Source organism: Cebidichthys violaceus, unplaced genomic scaffold, assembly GCF_023349555.1.
Source record: "Cebidichthys violaceus isolate CVI_PGR_0920_01 unplaced genomic scaffold, fCebVio1.0.p SCAF_12, whole genome shotgun sequence".
Taxonomy (NCBI): domain Eukaryota; kingdom Metazoa; phylum Chordata; class Actinopteri; order Perciformes; family Stichaeidae; genus Cebidichthys; species Cebidichthys violaceus.
Window position 1 is genome coordinate 6,016,369 of NW_027176285.1, and position 17,513 is coordinate 6,033,881.

At 40.7% G+C, this 17,513-nt stretch overlaps 1 protein-coding gene across 1 annotated transcript in view; it reads left to right on the forward strand.

Moving 5' to 3' along the window:
* LOC137868948 (cingulin-like protein 1) overlaps window positions 1–11,534 on the forward strand; it is a 57,394-nt gene extending 45,860 nt beyond the window's left edge. Inside the window, exons 9-23 of the mRNA XM_068706005.1 lie at window positions 1,150–1,245; window positions 2,150–2,308; window positions 2,448–2,558; window positions 2,663–2,721; window positions 3,437–3,584; window positions 3,674–3,778; window positions 4,156–4,308; window positions 4,790–4,957; window positions 5,074–5,247; window positions 6,056–6,145; window positions 6,237–6,320; window positions 7,030–7,148; window positions 7,591–7,699; window positions 8,444–8,604; window positions 8,926–11,534. Coding sequence (XP_068562106.1) covers window positions 1,150–1,245; window positions 2,150–2,308; window positions 2,448–2,558; window positions 2,663–2,721; window positions 3,437–3,584; window positions 3,674–3,778; window positions 4,156–4,308; window positions 4,790–4,957; window positions 5,074–5,247; window positions 6,056–6,145; window positions 6,237–6,320; window positions 7,030–7,148; window positions 7,591–7,699; window positions 8,444–8,604; window positions 8,926–9,046 — 1,857 coding nt within the window. The 3' untranslated portion in view covers window positions 9,047–11,534. The remainder of the gene's footprint in view (window positions 1–1,149; window positions 1,246–2,149; window positions 2,309–2,447; window positions 2,559–2,662; window positions 2,722–3,436; window positions 3,585–3,673; window positions 3,779–4,155; window positions 4,309–4,789; window positions 4,958–5,073; window positions 5,248–6,055; window positions 6,146–6,236; window positions 6,321–7,029; window positions 7,149–7,590; window positions 7,700–8,443; window positions 8,605–8,925) is intronic.
* Window positions 11,535–17,513: the final 5,979 nt, after the last annotated feature.

Below are 17,513 nucleotides of genomic sequence, written 5' to 3' on the forward strand. Positions count from 1 at the left end.
TGGCATAATAATAAGCCAAAGTCACATGGTAAAGTGGAGATGTTTGAGGTATTAACAAAGTTTGTAATAACCACACCAGTTTTTCACTATTGTTTGGTCTTCAACCTTTTTATTTTAGATAGAAGACCCTCAACAATTAGTTCAAGGTTTCATGTTAATTTAAGAACTCTCATTCTGAATCTAATTAAGTCCACTTTTAAAAAAAATATGGGACTTTTCATAAAGCATTGAAAAATTATGTGATTAACATAGAATTAATGCCAAAATATACATATATATAAATCATTATGATGCCATAAATGTAAGTATGCAGCGTTAGTATAATGCAATGTTTCCGTTCCAGTTATTGAACAGCACCATCTCCTGGACAAAACACAGATTTAAGGTTTCTTATTGACGTAACACAAAATGCAAGAGTTTCTCAACTTCTTCTTGTTTGTTATCACATTTTTAGAACCTATAATTGCAACAATAAAATGCTAATGTCTAATAAAGTCAAGGTTGAGAAACCCTTAATTGTTCAACGATACAATTATCCTGCATCAAACGTAATCAATGTAGGCACCTTAAATACAACATGATGTTTAAATGGCAATAAATGATTAAAAGAGTATTTTCTGTATATGTGCATCTACTTTGAATAAATAAACTCACTCAACAGTAATTTACTTCATATAATCACTTGTAATTAATAGCCAATTACATCATCATTGTGTTTAGTTAATAAACATCTATTAGTGTGATTATTAGTAATGATATATTTCCTGTTTTTTTAGTAATCTATATGTGAAAGAGCTCCACTATTAAAGTTACATTTTTACATTTTAAGTTTTTGCATTTGATTAAAATTATAATTTAACTTACTAAACCAGCAGTTTTAACCATTATCTTTGCTTCTTATTATTTTGTTTTGTAGTAAGAGTACATAAAGTATACAAATAAAGTATACATCTATCTATCTATCTATCTATCTATCTATCTATCTATCTATCTATCTATCTATCTATCTATCTATCTATCTAAGAGCAAAACTTTGCAAACCAACCTTCTGTCTGCACTTTGATTGTTGCTTGGACTCTTGTCTCTCTCTGCTTTTATTCTTCTGTTGTTTGGTATAAAATCACAGTTGTCTTATTTGTTTGTTTGCAGTGGGGTGCTGACAACCCCCCCAGGGTGTTCCACAGTCCGTACTCCACGACGGCCTCCGCAGATTACAACCCCATGCACCGAATGTCTGAGTTCAAGGTTTGTAGTGGAAAAAACGATTTCTTATTTCTTTATCATATATGGATTTGTTTTGTATGTCCTCAGTTTTATGTTTTATTAATACTTTTAATGTCAGATCAACAAAATAAATGAATACCAAAACAGCTAGCAAAATTTGCATTAAAACACTTAAAACACCCTTCAAATACTACCAATTTGAACTAAGTTTTGTCTTAAATACGATAAAACATGGCATGCATTTGCAACTGCTGGACAAATATTTTAAATGGAGGTTCAGCACCAGCAAGTCTTATAGAATCTGTGAAAACTCTAAGGAGGATTTGAAAAGCATCATTGCATTTTATTCGCATTTTTTTTCCTGGTGATCCATTTTCTAAGTCTGATCTCTTTTCTCTTCTCTTCTATTTATGACTCAAAAACAGGTGAAACATATCTTCTGTCAGGATAATCTTTCCATGTTTCCTATTTTCATTTTTAACAATATCATTTTTAGTCTATTATTTTTTGTTTGTTGTAATACTCATTTCGGTGATAAGCAGCTGAACTAAAAGCTTAGTTACTAAAAGCATTTATGTTTTCCTTAAGAGCAGAATAGTGCCGATTGAAAATACATTTCTAGCCAAAAGAAAGATATGACTGTATTCTTACAGAACTTGCTAACACACAATATATGAAGGCTCACCTTGTGTGTAGACTACATGGAGGAACTCAAAGAAAACACGAATGCTTTTAGTGCTATTTAGAACATGGGGCAGTGATGCACTTCATCCTCTTGTGGCCGAAAATGAGACACAAAACACACATTATCCTGACAAAAGAACAATATTTTTTTCACTTTTTTCACAGATGAAAAATGCTGGCAAAAAAAATTGTTTCATTCATTTTTCAATCATTCTCCTATTTGCCCCCCCCCCAACTCCAGGTTCCTAGTGGACTGTCTCCTGCCACCTCAGAGATGAACATGTACAGCTTCAACAGTCGCAGCACCAGTCCGGTGGGCTCGTCCTCCCTCAACACTCCCCGACCCCGTTTCTCCGCCTACGACTCTCTGGTGAAAAGGAGGGGCGAGGTCAACTCCACTGTACGTTTACTCACACACACACACACACACACACACACACACACACACACACACACACACACAGAAAACACGCTCTCCATTACCCATATCGTCCACATAATGTTTTTGTTTTTTCATATTTCAATATCTGTTTTTGTAGCTACAGGTGAACCCCACCACCCACTACAATATGCGCTCTGCCACTCTGGGAACGCCGAATAAAAAAGACTACATCGAGGAGTTGACTAAACAGATGGACGCCTGCCGGAAGGTAAGCCTCTCCTGATTCATTTTGGGATGCACGTGTCCTGAGAATGTGGTTTGTTACCACAAGTAAGAATATATTTTGATGGTGTGTGTGTGTGTTGTCTCTAGCGTAACCAGTTCCTAGAGGCAGAGAGTGTGGAGATGGAGAAGGAGAGGAACCAGATAAGGTCAGACATGTTGTGTTATGTTTCTCTGTTCTAATGTCCATCTTTGGTTGCTTGGTTTTTCTTTGGTTAATCTTGTTGCTGTTGTGCCTGCTTTTCTTCACCTTTAGTTTCCTTGTTTTCTACTTTTTTTCTGGTGTCACTGTTCAAAAGGCATCCTTTAGAGAGTAACTTTTTTTTTTTTAAACTCAATACTCAAACAATAGCATCTATTGTCACATAAAATGACAAAAAAACTTAATTTCTTGGTATGTTTATGCCAAAATTCAATTATCTTTTATTCCTGTAAAATATAATATGATGATCTAAACGCGCCTATCTACATTTCTTAGCGGTCCAATTGAATGCAAAGGATTTGATTTAAATGCCTCTTGTAACTGTACACCGCTCAAATATTCAGTTTGACTCTGAAATACGTCACAGTACAGAAGCTAAGGACGCTCTAACTTCCATTTCTCTGGGACTTTAACACTGAGCTGTAAAGCTTTCTTTGACTGGCTTTTTTACTCATTGGAATTTGAAGGGGGTTAGGGTTAGGGTTAGGGCTTTTTTGCTCCCTCTAACCACACCCCCAAGTGATGTCTAAGTGTACTGCCCCCCCCCTCGGTACACTTCTACTTCACCGCAGCGAGAGATGAGAAAGGGGTTCTCAGCAGGTGGCTCCGTGGCTTCCCTCCCCTCTCTTTAATCTCCGACTGATAACTGTCTCCCCATGCAGGTTTGAGATGCGCGGCCTGCTGGTGAACAACGAGGACCTGCTGAGGACCAATGCTCAGCTGACCAACGAGATGAAGAGGATGAGGGAGCAGATGATAGAGATGGAGAGGGAGAACCAATCAGTGGGCGAGAGATACAGGGAGATGGAGGTGTGAGCGGGAGGATGGATGGATGTCATTATACTGTAGGTATCCATGTTTTTTTTTGTCATCACTGACTCTTTTCTTGCGCTGTGCAGATCGAGGTGAAGCAGGCCCGGGACATGATGGTGGAGGCCAACACTCAGGAGTACGCCTTCAATTTTCTCCAGCAGTCCCTCAAAAACAAGATCAAAGACGCTGAGGTACAGCTTCTGACATCTTAAACAAAAAAGAAACGCTCACTTCTCACACAGTTCCTCTCTTTCTTTACTGCAAAACAACAACAAAAACTGTGAAAACCATGTAGCTCCACAGGCTGTTCTCACACACTGTTCGCTGCTGAACCTAAGACAAATATTGCCATTTAAGCCGTATGCAACCCACATCACCTGACCTGGCTCACATGATCCTGAGCCAGGTAAGGTGACGTAGTATGAAGAGTGATAAAGTATGCATAAGGAGGAGGTCTGGGTTTATCAACAGGGGCATGAATTTGAGAGAGTTGTCTGTCCGACATTAAGACACACACGTTGTGTGAGGAGGCAGAGGTCTGAACTGTGTGAGTGTGTGTTGTGTTCAGGAGAACCTGGAAAAGCAGACGCAGCAAAACCAGTCGCTGTCTGAGAAGTTGTGGCTGTCAGAGAGACAGCTGGAGGAGCTGGAGGTCCACAACGACAGCAGAGACAAGAGGACATCAGAACTCAACAGCACCATCCTCAGAATGGAGTTAGAGGTACACAGACTAGTGAATATTCAGACCGAGAGAAGAGACGTTCTGTGCTCCAACTAAAACGCTATCTAGGTTACTCTTGCAATTGATTAGAAATAGCTGTCTTAGTATCTTCCTTTCCACCTACCATGCTATGTATTAACAAGCTCATCTCTCGCAGGACTTTTGCAGTGATTTGTTTATTTACAAACTAATAACACTTAAATCATTAGCACCATGATGCAATTGTGTTTGCAAAATCAGAACCCCAAATCCCCTCTGATCATCAATAAGAGGTTGATAAAAGTCCTGACTGTCCCAACACTCCCAGTATAAAGGATGCCTTCCCTTAAGTGACACTTATTCGGAGCTGCGCTGGTAGAGACAGGTAAGCACAGTTGTGTGTACGTACCTACTAACCGTGTTTTCCCGTGTGTGTGTGTGTGTGTGTGTGTGTGTGTGTGTGTGTGTGTGTGTGTGTGTGTGTGTGTGTTTGTGTTTGCAGCTGGGCGAGGCGCTGCAGGTGTCCACGCAGGCCACAGCTGAACTGAGCCTGCAGCTGAAGCTGCGCGAGGACAGCCAGCTGAGGGTGGAGGAACTGGAGGAGTCTCTGCTGGAGAAGGAGCAGGAGCTGCAGAGACAGCAGATCCTCATCGGCAGACTGCAGGGAGAGGTACGCTCCCCCTGTGTCCAATACTAATAAATGTAACCAACTCATGCTGGTTACATTAGCACAGCATGCTAAATGTTGATCCTGTGTGGTGTTTGTTTTTTTGCACGTGTGTGCAGGTCTCTGGTAAGCTGATTGATAAGGAGCAGACGCTGGAGGAGGAGATCCAGCTGAGGGAGAGGATACAGCTGCAGTGTAAGCAAGCGGAGAGGACGGTGGAGGACCTCCACATGGAGCTGCAGAACACCAACCAGGCCAGAGAGGACCTGGCCAAACAAGTGAAGCTGGCTCAGGTACTGATGGAAATCATTTGATTGGCTTTGAAGTTTCAATGGTGAGGCAAGTGCATATGTTTCACATACAATGAATGATAAGACAATTATTGATTTCAAGGATAAGACTTGAAAGTTTTTTTTATTTTCTCATCCCATGAAAAGACCAACAATGTGGTGGTCCGTGCTTTTTGACATTCCCCTGTTTGTGACTGCCAGCCCATTGGTTCCTACTGAAGACTGACCCAAGTGCAACAGTGTGGCTTTCTGATTTGTTTTAACAGATTAATCAGACACACACCTGCAATACTTGTTTGTGGGTACATTCATTGTTGGTTTGTGTCTCCTCATGGGATTTGTTGACTATATAAAAAATATAGAATATCACAAGACTTAACACAAAAACATATGTTAGTATTAACTTGTATGTTATGGCAGACTGCTAACCAATCTTAAAAATGAGCACTTCTTTTTCCCAGAATGTTTCCTCTTTGAAGTGAACTCTTTTCCAGCTGTAGTTCAAACAGTATCCACGGTGTGTTTGCATACATGACCTTATGATTCAAACGGAGATGTCCACTTGAATTAATCAGTCACGCAAACCATCAGAGTTTGGGGTTAATGAGGTATTAATTATGCAAATCCTATTCAAGCAATCGGTGTGCCAATCCCATAATCCTAAATATGCATCGTGTCGCTATTTCTGAAGATACCTAATCTGTGCTGTTTCTAAATAACCTGAATGTGTTCTGCTGATGAGACAACCTCAGATCAGAAGCTACCTGAAAAAGTCTCATGACAATGAGTTATTATTTTTGGATGCTCGCAGGAGAAGATGATCGACCTGGAGAGTGATCTGGAGGAGCTGCACGACAGCGAGCAGAGGTGGGCCAGCAAACACAAGAGAGCCATTGAGCAGGTAAACACGCTGGAAACAGGAAGTGAGCTAACTTTTTTTTATGGATTTTTGGCTGGTTATTAAGACTTTTATGCGTGTGTTTTGCTGTAAGATTGAGCAGCTGCAGCTGAAGTTGATCCAGGAGAAGGATCTGAACGACCAGCTGGAAACGGAGAAGATCGGCATGGAGAGACAGGTACTGTGTGTGTGTGTGTGTGTGTGTGTGTGTGTGTGTGTGTGTTTCACTTCTTCTTTAAGTCTACATTTTAACAAAGTTAGACCCTTTTTCTCAATATTTTTCTCCATCATCTCTCTGATGTAATAGAATGAGATACTGATGGAGTTTGTAGAAAATCCACAAAAAATCATTTATTAACTGTTAACTGTTTTTTTAGCACAACATAAAGAAACATTATTAAATAAGCTTCCTTAAATTTGATTCTTCTTACTATTGTAAAAAAATGGAAAAAAAAAAAAATCCTCTGATGGACAAAGTGTGTAATGAAGACAATGAATGAATGAATGAATGAAAGACATTTCTGTGCTGCAGTTGCTTGTTTCTTATTGGCCAACGTCTATGCAGATATCTAAGCTGAACTTTGAGTCAAGACAAGGTTTTAAGAATTTTAAGCATGTAAATATCCAAAAAGAGAAGGAAAAAGCGGAACAATGGTAAATCACGCTTGTAAGATGATTAAAATTCAAATGTATTTGTATAGCGCCATGCTGTACGAAAGCAGTTCTACAGTGCTTCACATAAAAACAAACAAGCATACCGTACAAATACTGTGTGTTCATTTAAGAAAATGCTTGAGTGAAAAGGCCGGCCTTTAGTTTGCATTTGAAAGAACTCTTCTCATCCACTAGCTAGTATCCAATAATCATCTTTTTCTCTCTCTGTGTAGCTGCGTGAGCTGCGTATGGAGGTGGAGGAGCTTCAAAGCTCCAGAGTTCAGGAAGATGTCATCTCCAGAGCGGAGAGTAGAGTCAAAGAGCTGGAGAACACTCTGAGGACAGAGGAGAGGTCAGTCACATGACTTTTTAAATGAACATTAAAGCAGCGTACTGCAGTGTTTCACATGACTTTTTAAATGAACATTAAAGCAGCGTACTGCAGTGTTTCACATGGCGTTTTTTGGATTTGTCCGTACGTGCGGTCTAGTCTTGTAAATGCACTCAGAATGCTTCGAGGGAATTTCGTCAAGTAATGTTAAAAAAACATGTTCCTGAGGCCCTCGGTCTGTATTCTAAGGTCCTTTTCTTACCTGCGGTTCAGACGATTTGACCTGAAACATGGAAAAAAAAGAAACATTCAGTTCTGGGTTTATAAACTTGTGTGACTGATTAGTCTCCTGAAGCAAGTTTCCAAAGTCCGCTAATATGCAAAACGCTCAGCTGTTATGCAAACAACATGTAAGCGTAGCAGCTAACCGGCTGATGTGCGGCTGTGTCTGTGTTTTGTGCAGGAACAAGTCTGTTCTGACGAACACCATCGGTAAACTGGAGAGGAGGATTAACGAGCTGAGCGATCAGATGGAAGAGGAACACAGGATAGCAACTGAGCAGAAAGACCTGGTAACACTCACGCACACTCTCTCCTACGTTACAGAACAGTCTGATCTGTTTGTTACTATTATGTATTTCAACCACTTGAACTTTCATTTAGGTGGGACAAATATTTTGTGTTAGCCAAACTAACTACAAAATGTTGCTGGATCGATCAGTGATAGATTTTTCTAACATTGTAGTTGCTCCATTAACATTATTTAGATAAATAAGGTCATATGGACGTAAATAGGGCAGCGTCATTAATGTTTGTACCATAGACATTCTATACACTTATTTTTGTCCAGCCTCTGTACAAGTATGAGGAATCTCAACAGTGATAGGCTAGAGTTAAAATATTTCAAAATTAAATATTTCACTATAGTGATTAGTCTACTTGTGTATATTTGTATATTTGCATTGACTTTGTAAATAATAAAATAAAATTACTTTTGGGCCTTTTTTTTCTCATTTCATTTGGTTGCATTCAGTTAAGTCAGCTCTTTCAAACACAGTTCTCTTGGACTTTTTCCAACATTGTCTTTTTGAAATCTTTCATCTGTAGAATTACCCCAGAATAAATTTGGTTGTCCGGCATTAATGCACACATTATCACAGTGAATACACTGATGACAATGAACAGCAGTCGCGGACATTTTTGGAAAAAACGTTGATGTTAACGCCCCCCTCCTAGGTGTTTTCATGTCTCAGTTGTCACTGTGAACATGTCCGTCTGTCCAACCCCTAAGCGTGGCTCTGTGATTGGTCCCCCAGATGACTCAGAGGATGCGCTCTCTGAAGCGTCAGCTGAACGAGGCGGAGGAGGAGACGAGCAGGAGGGAGGCGCAGTACCGCCACACCCAGAGAGAGCTGGCCGAGGAGAGGGAGACGAGCGGCCGGCTGCAGAGGCAGCTGCTCGACCAACATGCGACGAAGTACGTACTCTAATACACACACACACACACACACACACACACACACAATAAATAGACATGTCTGCAATTCAAGTTGTAGAAGTAGCCATGACCAATCGCTTTGTTGTGGATCTTCATAGATTTTCATTTAGCGACTCCTCATTTAGTAGCACGGCGTGAAGCCGTGTGGTTGAACACCTTGTTTTTTTCCGTAGCTGTGGCATAAAGAAAACACGTAGATCAGTTTCCTACACATTTAAGGCACAAATACACACACAGTCTCATTCACAGTCGCATTATGATCTTAATGGTACAAAATAAGTCCCTGTGTCTCTCTGTCAGGCGTATGGACACCCTGACGATCCGTCAGACCCTGGACAACCTGAGGCTGGACCTGAGCATGGACGACGAAGACGACGACCAGGTGCTGCCGCAGCAAACAAACAGTGTCACCAAAGTCTAAACCCTCACACTCCAGACATTGTCTCAATACAAATCATGACAGCGCGTGGGTGAGGTGACATTTGACCTTTTTCTAACCCCCCCCCCCCCCACACACACACACACACACACACACACATATTACGGTAATAGATTGGAGGCATCTGCAGGTTGCACACGACAAAGTCCATTCTTCTTCAAAAAAGGATAAAGGCCACATGTGATCAAACCCAAAAGTCCGCCAGGATATTTTCCTTTCTCACTGCTGTGTTATGTTATGTAACTGTAAAGAGTAAATTCCCAATAATCTCCTAGAGTGTGTCCTAGAAAGGACTATGTAACCTGGTATTACAATAAAGACACAGTTCTTCATTTTCCATGAAAGATGCTTGTAAAAAGATTTGGAATGTTTGCATGTTTTGCTGACTTCTTATGCACTGACTAAAAAACTTTTAGTTGAAATTATTTACAAATGTACCAATGGAACTCTGTGTCTACAGTATTTCCTCTATAACTAGTATCAAATTACACAGTTCTTTGCAGAAACTTCTCAAGAAACTCCAAGGAAATTCCAGACCCTACATATTTATCGCCCTCTCCTGGCCACCGGCAGGAATTGCAGCATTAAACTGTTAACCTCAAAAACAAACATGCCATAGAGCAGTGAAGCGAGAAACTCCTGGTGGACTCACAGCCTCACTGTTGTGACAGACACATGGATGCACTAGTCAACAATGTTCAACATCACCTTTACTTCTTTTCTATTACATAGAATATTAAACAGAATCGTGGTCTGCTTGTTTGACAAAGGAAATACATGGACAGGAGCTTTGTGCAGAGAGATGCTGACATACATTAAGGGGAAATTAACAAGTGAAAATATTAACGTGACAAGGATTTGATAAAGGTGCCTTGTAGTTTTGAAGCTTTACATTTGTTGTCTTGTAACTGCTGTTAAAATAAGCTTTAAATAGCCTGAAGTGCATTATTGGTGTGTATTTTTTCGACGTCATCCAGTTACACAAAAGCGGCATAGCCGTTAAGTCCCAACGGCGAAGTTTAACCCCCGACAGACTTAAGTTTGAAGGCGTTTTTGGCGCAGGACTCATTTGAATCTGTCTTTTGGGTTTTAGAAAAGAAGATACACACTCAAACATTCAATGGCTCCTTGTATATTTGACAAAGTTCTCTGATTTTGCAGCGTTGGTTTTAATTTGGAGGAGCTTGGCTGACAGTTCTTTCATACAGAGGGATTTTCCATGTTAGTATTTGAACATATCCCATGCTGGCTCTTCACATATTACCTGGTTATGACACACAACATGCTGTAACTGCAGAGGAGGGATCTTTGGATTCGATCGTAGCTTTTTTTTGATTCACATACATAAACCATTATGAGATTATTTATATTGAACAGTTTTTTTTCTTGTTTATGTTGTTTTTAATGATTCAAAGATAATTTAATTATCTGTATTTGCAATTGCTTGCAGGGCAAAAACATAATTTTAGAGAATTAAATGTATGATTTTAGAGTTAAGTTTTTCTGTATTTTAGGTATTTAGGGGGTTTGCTGCTGTAATGATGTAACTTCCTGTGCCACCCACAAACAGTACCTGAGATAAGATTTAAGAAATATGATTGTCAGCAAATAAGAAAAAGAAAGATCATCTCATTTCACACTTGGCGTTAATCTCGATCTTTGTAAATTGTATTATATCAAAATGAACTCAAATCGGACAAAAAAATGTTTTTAAATGTTACAAAAGGTGTAACAGCTGATGATTTAGCTTTCAGAAGTCAGATTAATGTCTGAAAACAGTTGATCCAAGATGTGTCTTAATGCAAAGTGTGAAAGAGGCAATACTAATAATAATAGATTGTGTTAGAAACACAGTTTATATGCTGTGTTGTTTTTCTATACCATCCGTTATGTGTTCTTTATGCTCTTATTTTGGAGCAAAGAACTTTGTTTTAAAAAGAAAACTCAGCGCACAGAAACAAACATGGCTGGGTTGTTCAATTTAAATCATCAGTAGAAATTCACTGGTTTCATTCTCAAATATTGTCCAAAAAGTTCATCAGTACTTAAATACAAAAAATGTAACAAACTCACTTTGTAAGGAAGTTAATCCCAGCCGTGTTGCAACAGTCCTCTGCATGTTCCCTCCCTGCTTGAAGGACGCATGAAGCTAACATTCAGATATAGTTTGGATTTTCTGTTATGTTTACATTTGTTGGTGTACCTTACTTTTTTGAAAATGGGAACATAAATCACATGAAAGAGTTTCATATTTCAGTGGTTGGGAATGTGCGCTACAGTGTCAGGTTTTTTTTGGTTTATCATTTTGTCTACAGATATGTAAAAAGAAATAGAATTCATCGACTTATTTTTGTAAGTATACTCCACATTCTACTGGTCCTACTGTTCTCGGGTATTTATTTTTCACATTCTCTGTTTTGGTGAGAAGTTTCTTTGTACAAGATGCAAATAAATTGTTCTCCACTGTGAATTCTGGACATCGTGTATTTTTGAGGAAAAATCAGTTTTTACAAACATCAATATTTAAAACGGATGTTAGTGACTTTTGGATTTTCTCTTCCATAAAATCCTTCACATAAAAGGACTGGTTTGCATTATCTGGTACCATGAGTAGCTTTTTCTACTAATTTTTTAGTAGTATTGTCTATAATCGTACAACTAGTTGCACAAAATCACAACATGAAAAAACTCCAGCAGTCCCTCGAAACCAAGATTCAAGATGTTGAGGTACACAGCAGCATATCGCTCAGTGTATCTGCTCTTAACCGTTTGCAGGTAATCCAAAATACTGCTGCCAGATTACTCACTAGGACAAATCAACGGTCTCACATCACCCCCATACTCCCATCTCTCCACTGGCTCCCTGTAATATTTAGGATCCACTTTAAAATCCTCACTCTCACTTACAGAGCACTACATGGTCAGGCTCCTACCAATGTGACTGAATTACTTCACCCTTACTCACCCGCCCGCACTCTCAGGTCAAACGTGTTATATTATCTGTCTGTCCCACGCACTCGCCTTAAGACCCGTGGTGACCGAGCTTTTGAGGCAGTAGTACCAAGGTTGTGGAATGCTCTGCCTGCACCCCTACGTTTCTCAGATTCTGTGAATTCATTCCAGAATCACCTGTTCAGACTGGCATTTGACTAAAACTCATGTGTAGCACTATCTTGCTACCCCGGTGGGTCTTGGGAGCACAATGATGTTGTCAGACTCGGAAAGGCGTTCACAAACGTTCTTTATTGTTATAAATTAACAGACTGGACCTGGCCGTGTGTTCTCCTGCCTTGCCTCCGAGCACACGCCGCGGGAGTTTGGTGTGTTTCACCGTCCTGCTTGTGCCACAACCAGTCTGTGTCTCTCTCCGAGCCCTCTCGCGCCTCCGTCACTAGTAGGGTTTAAATGCAACACAGTGAGGCCAAAATCAGGATGCGTTTCAGCTGGGCCTAATTAAGTCTCTTCCCAGCCCCCGTTCCCTGAACCACTCTGTCCCCTCTGCAGCTGAGCCCACACACGCCCCCCACACATCATGTCCTAGGCCTGCTTTCAAACCATGTTTTAATTTTGCTTTTAAACCATGTTTTAATTTTGTACTTTCTGTGTGTATGTAAATGATTGGTCCTTTCTGGTCACATTGTGTTGTTTATGTTTTAAATTCTACAAAAGCACTTTGTGACTTATGTCAGTAAAAAGTACTTTATAAATAAATCTTACTTACTTACTTACATATATAATCCCAAAAAATTGCTCTCTTGTTCCATATTTCCTGTTGTTCTTTATTGTCAAACAACAACAAAAAAAAACTGCAACTGCAGTCGATTGCGATGACGTTGGATAAGAAACGAGCATGGACATACTATGCTATGACTTTTATGACTTTTTAAAAAAAATTTTACGATACAATGATATTTTAATTACTTTTTTTGACGTACTATAAATGACGACTTTTTCGACATTGTGTGATTTGTGTGATTTCTTTCGACATACTATACTATGACTTTTTTGGGTTGACCTCGGCTCGATCCTCGCTTGAACCGGAAATTGTTCTGCTCCGCCATATTGACGGCGGTTCCAAATCTCTTACTTCTGCTCTGAAGATCGAGGATCGAGGATCGAGAAGGGATCTCCGAGGAGCCATGAGCAAGAACGCACGAGAACAGCCTTCCAGAAAGTGCTCTAGCGTTTAGACACGCCCCCTCATTGTTCATGAGCTATGTGATTGGACGCTGCAGCTGATCAGACTGATCAGATTTTTCTAAATATCACTGGAGTTTCATACCAGAGTGAAGACAGATCACAGATTAATTAAAGTCTTAAAGTTGTATATTTGATTAGTTTTCTGATTCACTATCTGATTTAAATATATGTCCATTGTAGTTCTGAACAACAAAAGGACCACAAACAACTTTCTTTAGAAAGATTTGTCTTTTCATGATCTGATATTTCCCTCAATAACTTTTATTATGGATACAATTAAAGTCAGAGAGAGCTTTTTACATCATTTATCATTATTTCTCACGTGAGGCTGATCATTCCTGAGTGTCGGGTTTGATGAGTTCTATCATTTCATTTTAACCTGAAACATTGAGCCTGATAAATTAATTCCACTATTCAAAAGAAACCATAATCATATTCTGGGTTATTTAATAATGACGTCACAATTAGAATTTCAAAACATACAGACGCAAATAATTCATAAATAAGACAAAACAAATTCTGACGGTAGAAATCAGTCCTGCGCTTATAAACAGGACACAGAACACAGTATAAATACCACAAACTGTGTATAAATACTCAATGCAGTTTGTTAAAGAGGTAACAGGCTACAGAGAGAAAACACCTCTACTCTGGCAGTGATAACTGTGTGTTTTTATTAGTTTTTAGTATTATTAGTTACTATTATTAAGACACAAACTCCAGCTGTTAAAGCCGACTGACAGCTGATCCAGCTGTGATCAGCTGATCCTCCGTCATCATAAACAGACGTCACTTCACATGACGATACAGAGGAAAGGGCGTCTCGTTTCTCTTAAAACATATTTCCTTGATTCCTCACAACCACAACATGCTTCTGTGTGCTGTGCCTGTGGTGTGTAAATGGTATGATGGTTAGTTAGTCCTGATGGACAGGTGGCACCTTGCATGGTAGACCCTGCCATCAGTGTGTGAATGGGTGAATGATGACATGTGGCTTTGAGTTGTCGAAAGACCAGAAAAGCTCTATACAAGTAGTCTATTTATCATTACCATGACTTTTTTTTCTAAATACTATACTATGACTCTTTAGGAGTATTTTAGACCTACTATACTATGTTGTTTTTATAATTTTTTCAACATACTATACTATTTAAAAAACAAATGTTCACTTTTTTATCTAATATACTCTGACTTATTTCCACATATGCGCATGACTTTTATTTTTAACATTTTTCGACATACTATACTATGATTTTTTTTTTACTATTCAACATACTATACTATGACTTCTTTCGAATTACACTTACTATTTTTCACTTCTTTGACGTGCTACACTATGACTATTTTTCACATCTTTGACGTGCTACACTATGACTATTTTTAACTTCTTTGACATGCTACACTGACTATTTTTCACTTCTTTGACATGCTACACTATGACTATTTTTAACTTCTTTGACGTGCTACACTGACTATTTTTCACTTCTTTGACGTGCTACACTATGACTATTTTTCACTTCTTTGACTTCCTACACTATGACTATTTTTCACTTCTTTGACTGCTACACTATGACTATTTTTCACTTTTTTGACATGCTACACTATGACTATTTTTTTACTTTTTTCCAACATACAACTATGATGTCTTTCGACCATACTATGACTTTTTATAACTTAATTTGAAATAATATTGTAAGCTATTATGTTGAGTATGTTAAGAAGCAGTGTTCCGGTGTATGTGTTTTGTGCTTTTATTGTGGAAGGGAGAGGAAAGAGGTTCTGAGAAGGGTGTGAGAAGGATTAAAGTGGCGGTCCTCTTGGCGCTGAATACGTTGCCCCGTGTCTGCTATTTTATTATTATTCTAAGGTATAGGCGCAATATAAACCCTCGGCTACATTGGTGGCAGCGGTGGGATCGCTGTCCTACTGAAAAGACCCATCGGCAGATAAGTGTAGAAGGCGGTTCACCGAAGTTTGAGCTAGTTAGCTAACGTTAGCCACTGCTAACACCCGCTTAGCTTAACTTTGTACAGTGTTTAGCTAACACGAGGCGGAGATTCCGTGCCGTGTCTGCGTGGGGACATCTCATGTTCCATCGCCGTAGTAAGCACAGAGAGTAAAATAAGAAAAGACAGAATGTGGAAATACGAAGAGGACCCGCTGGGTTACAATGTGCGGCGCGGAGATCGGCCGTTTGCCAGCAATGTCAGGATTCAACTTCCACCGCCATTTGCCGGGGAGGAAAAACAAAGTTTCCCCTGCTGGGCCAGACAGTATGAAGTAGCTGTGAAGGCGCTAGGAGGCAACGGAGGTGACTATGATTATGAACTTGCTAGGATCTTGCCAACGCGGCTCACCAAGGTTGCTTTTCTCCTGTGGGATAGCCTGCCAGAGGCCGTGCAGACCGACTATTCTGCAGTAAAGGAGAAATTACAGGAGGCTTTTGGACAAAGACATTTTCTGGATTGTTTCAGAGCGAACCTCTCTGCCCGTGTCCGTGCTCCAGGTGAGAGTTTGGAAGTGTATGCAGCAGATATAAGCAAGCTAGTTCAAGAAGCATTCCCGGGCTACGGTGATATAGCTCACAGAGAGGAGAAATTCCGCAGATTTCTGGCAGGGCTCGATCCGGTTCTGAGACCTAAATGTCACGAGCAGGGGGCTACTGATGTGGATGAGGCCCTGATCATCGCTGGCCGATGTGAGATGGCCAGAGAGACTCTAAAGATGGACTATGTCAACACCCATGTAAGCCAGCCGCTTACAGGAAACAGTACAGCAACAATGGTACAGTCCATATCTGATGGAGGTGGCTTGTACAAAACAATGGACAGAATTACTGAAGAAATGAGAGAAATGAGGATGGAAATGAGGAGAATGTCAGAGGAAAACAATCAACTGATATCCAGTGGCTGGAAGGACGACTGGAAAACCTCTCATTCAGTGCGTGGAGGTCAGTGTCAGTGTGTATGCGGGGAGCAGGGCTGCCAATCACGTCACCTGCGGGGTGAACAGAGAGGACGTTCCCCTGACCATGCATGGCGGGAACGTGGAGCAGAAAGGTTCCGGAGAAAAACAGGATTACCGGGCGCCTTACGATAACCGAGCTGACTCTCCAACTTGGAGGGGCCCTAGATCTACCAGGGGCCCCTTTAATGAGGAAACACAGAGGAAGAGAGGAGTGCGTTTTCTCTCTCCCAAGAGAGAGGACCCACCCAATCGGTCGGGAAACGGAATGTAGCTGACGTTGGGGCCCAAACACCAGCTACCACACCTATGGGCTCAGCCAGTAATGCATCGATACAAGACGCGACAAAGCGACAGAGTACCTCATATGTGAGGGGGAGCATTGAAGGGACTGAAATCAACATATCCTTTATCAGTGCTGATTTTCGCATGTCAGTTCCAGCGCTGCGCGAGCGACCCATAAATGCTGACTTTATTGCTGCACGTGCTGTGAATGGCCAGATGCTTGACACATTGGGCACCATAACTACCACCTACATCTGGGTAATGAATCCTGGCAGCATGTTTTCTACGTACTTCGGGGGTCTACACAAGCAGCACTGCTGGGCCTGGATTTTCTGGTCCCTAATCATGCCCTCTTTGGATTTTTCCCGTGGCAGACTGCAGTTATGGGACACTGATATTCCTTTTTTGAGCGGCAAAGACTTGATTCCTGAGTGTTGTAATGTCTCAATTGCAACTGCTATGACATTGCCACCCCTCAGCGAGATGCTGGTGCCAGTGTGTGTGTTCCCGGCCGGGGCCATTGACCAGCTGCCTGACTTTGTGGGCTACTTAACGCCTAACCTCCGGAGTAAAAGTGAGTGTGTCGTTGCTCACACAGTGACTTCGGTGAAAGATGGACTTACTACCGCCCGTGTGTTAAATCCTACAAATCAAGACATGATACTGAGAAAGGGCATGCATCTAGGGGAGTTTTTCTCTGTGAATGAGTCTGAGCTGGTGTCACTCCCTCAGATCCCAGTGGAGACAGTTTCTGCCAATTCACCCACTGAAGTGCCTTTTGTGTCACTGGAAGAGTCTCCGGCTAGTCAGCAGCAGAAGGCACAATTGGTTGCGTTGCTGGCAGAACACCAGGAGATATTCAGCACATCCAGAGGAGTGACTGGGAAATGCACGCTTATTCAACATCACATCAAAACGGGCAATCATCCTCCCCTGCGACAGCGCGCCTACCGGACCTCACCAGAAAAGAGAGGAGAAATAGACAGCCAGGTGGCAGCCC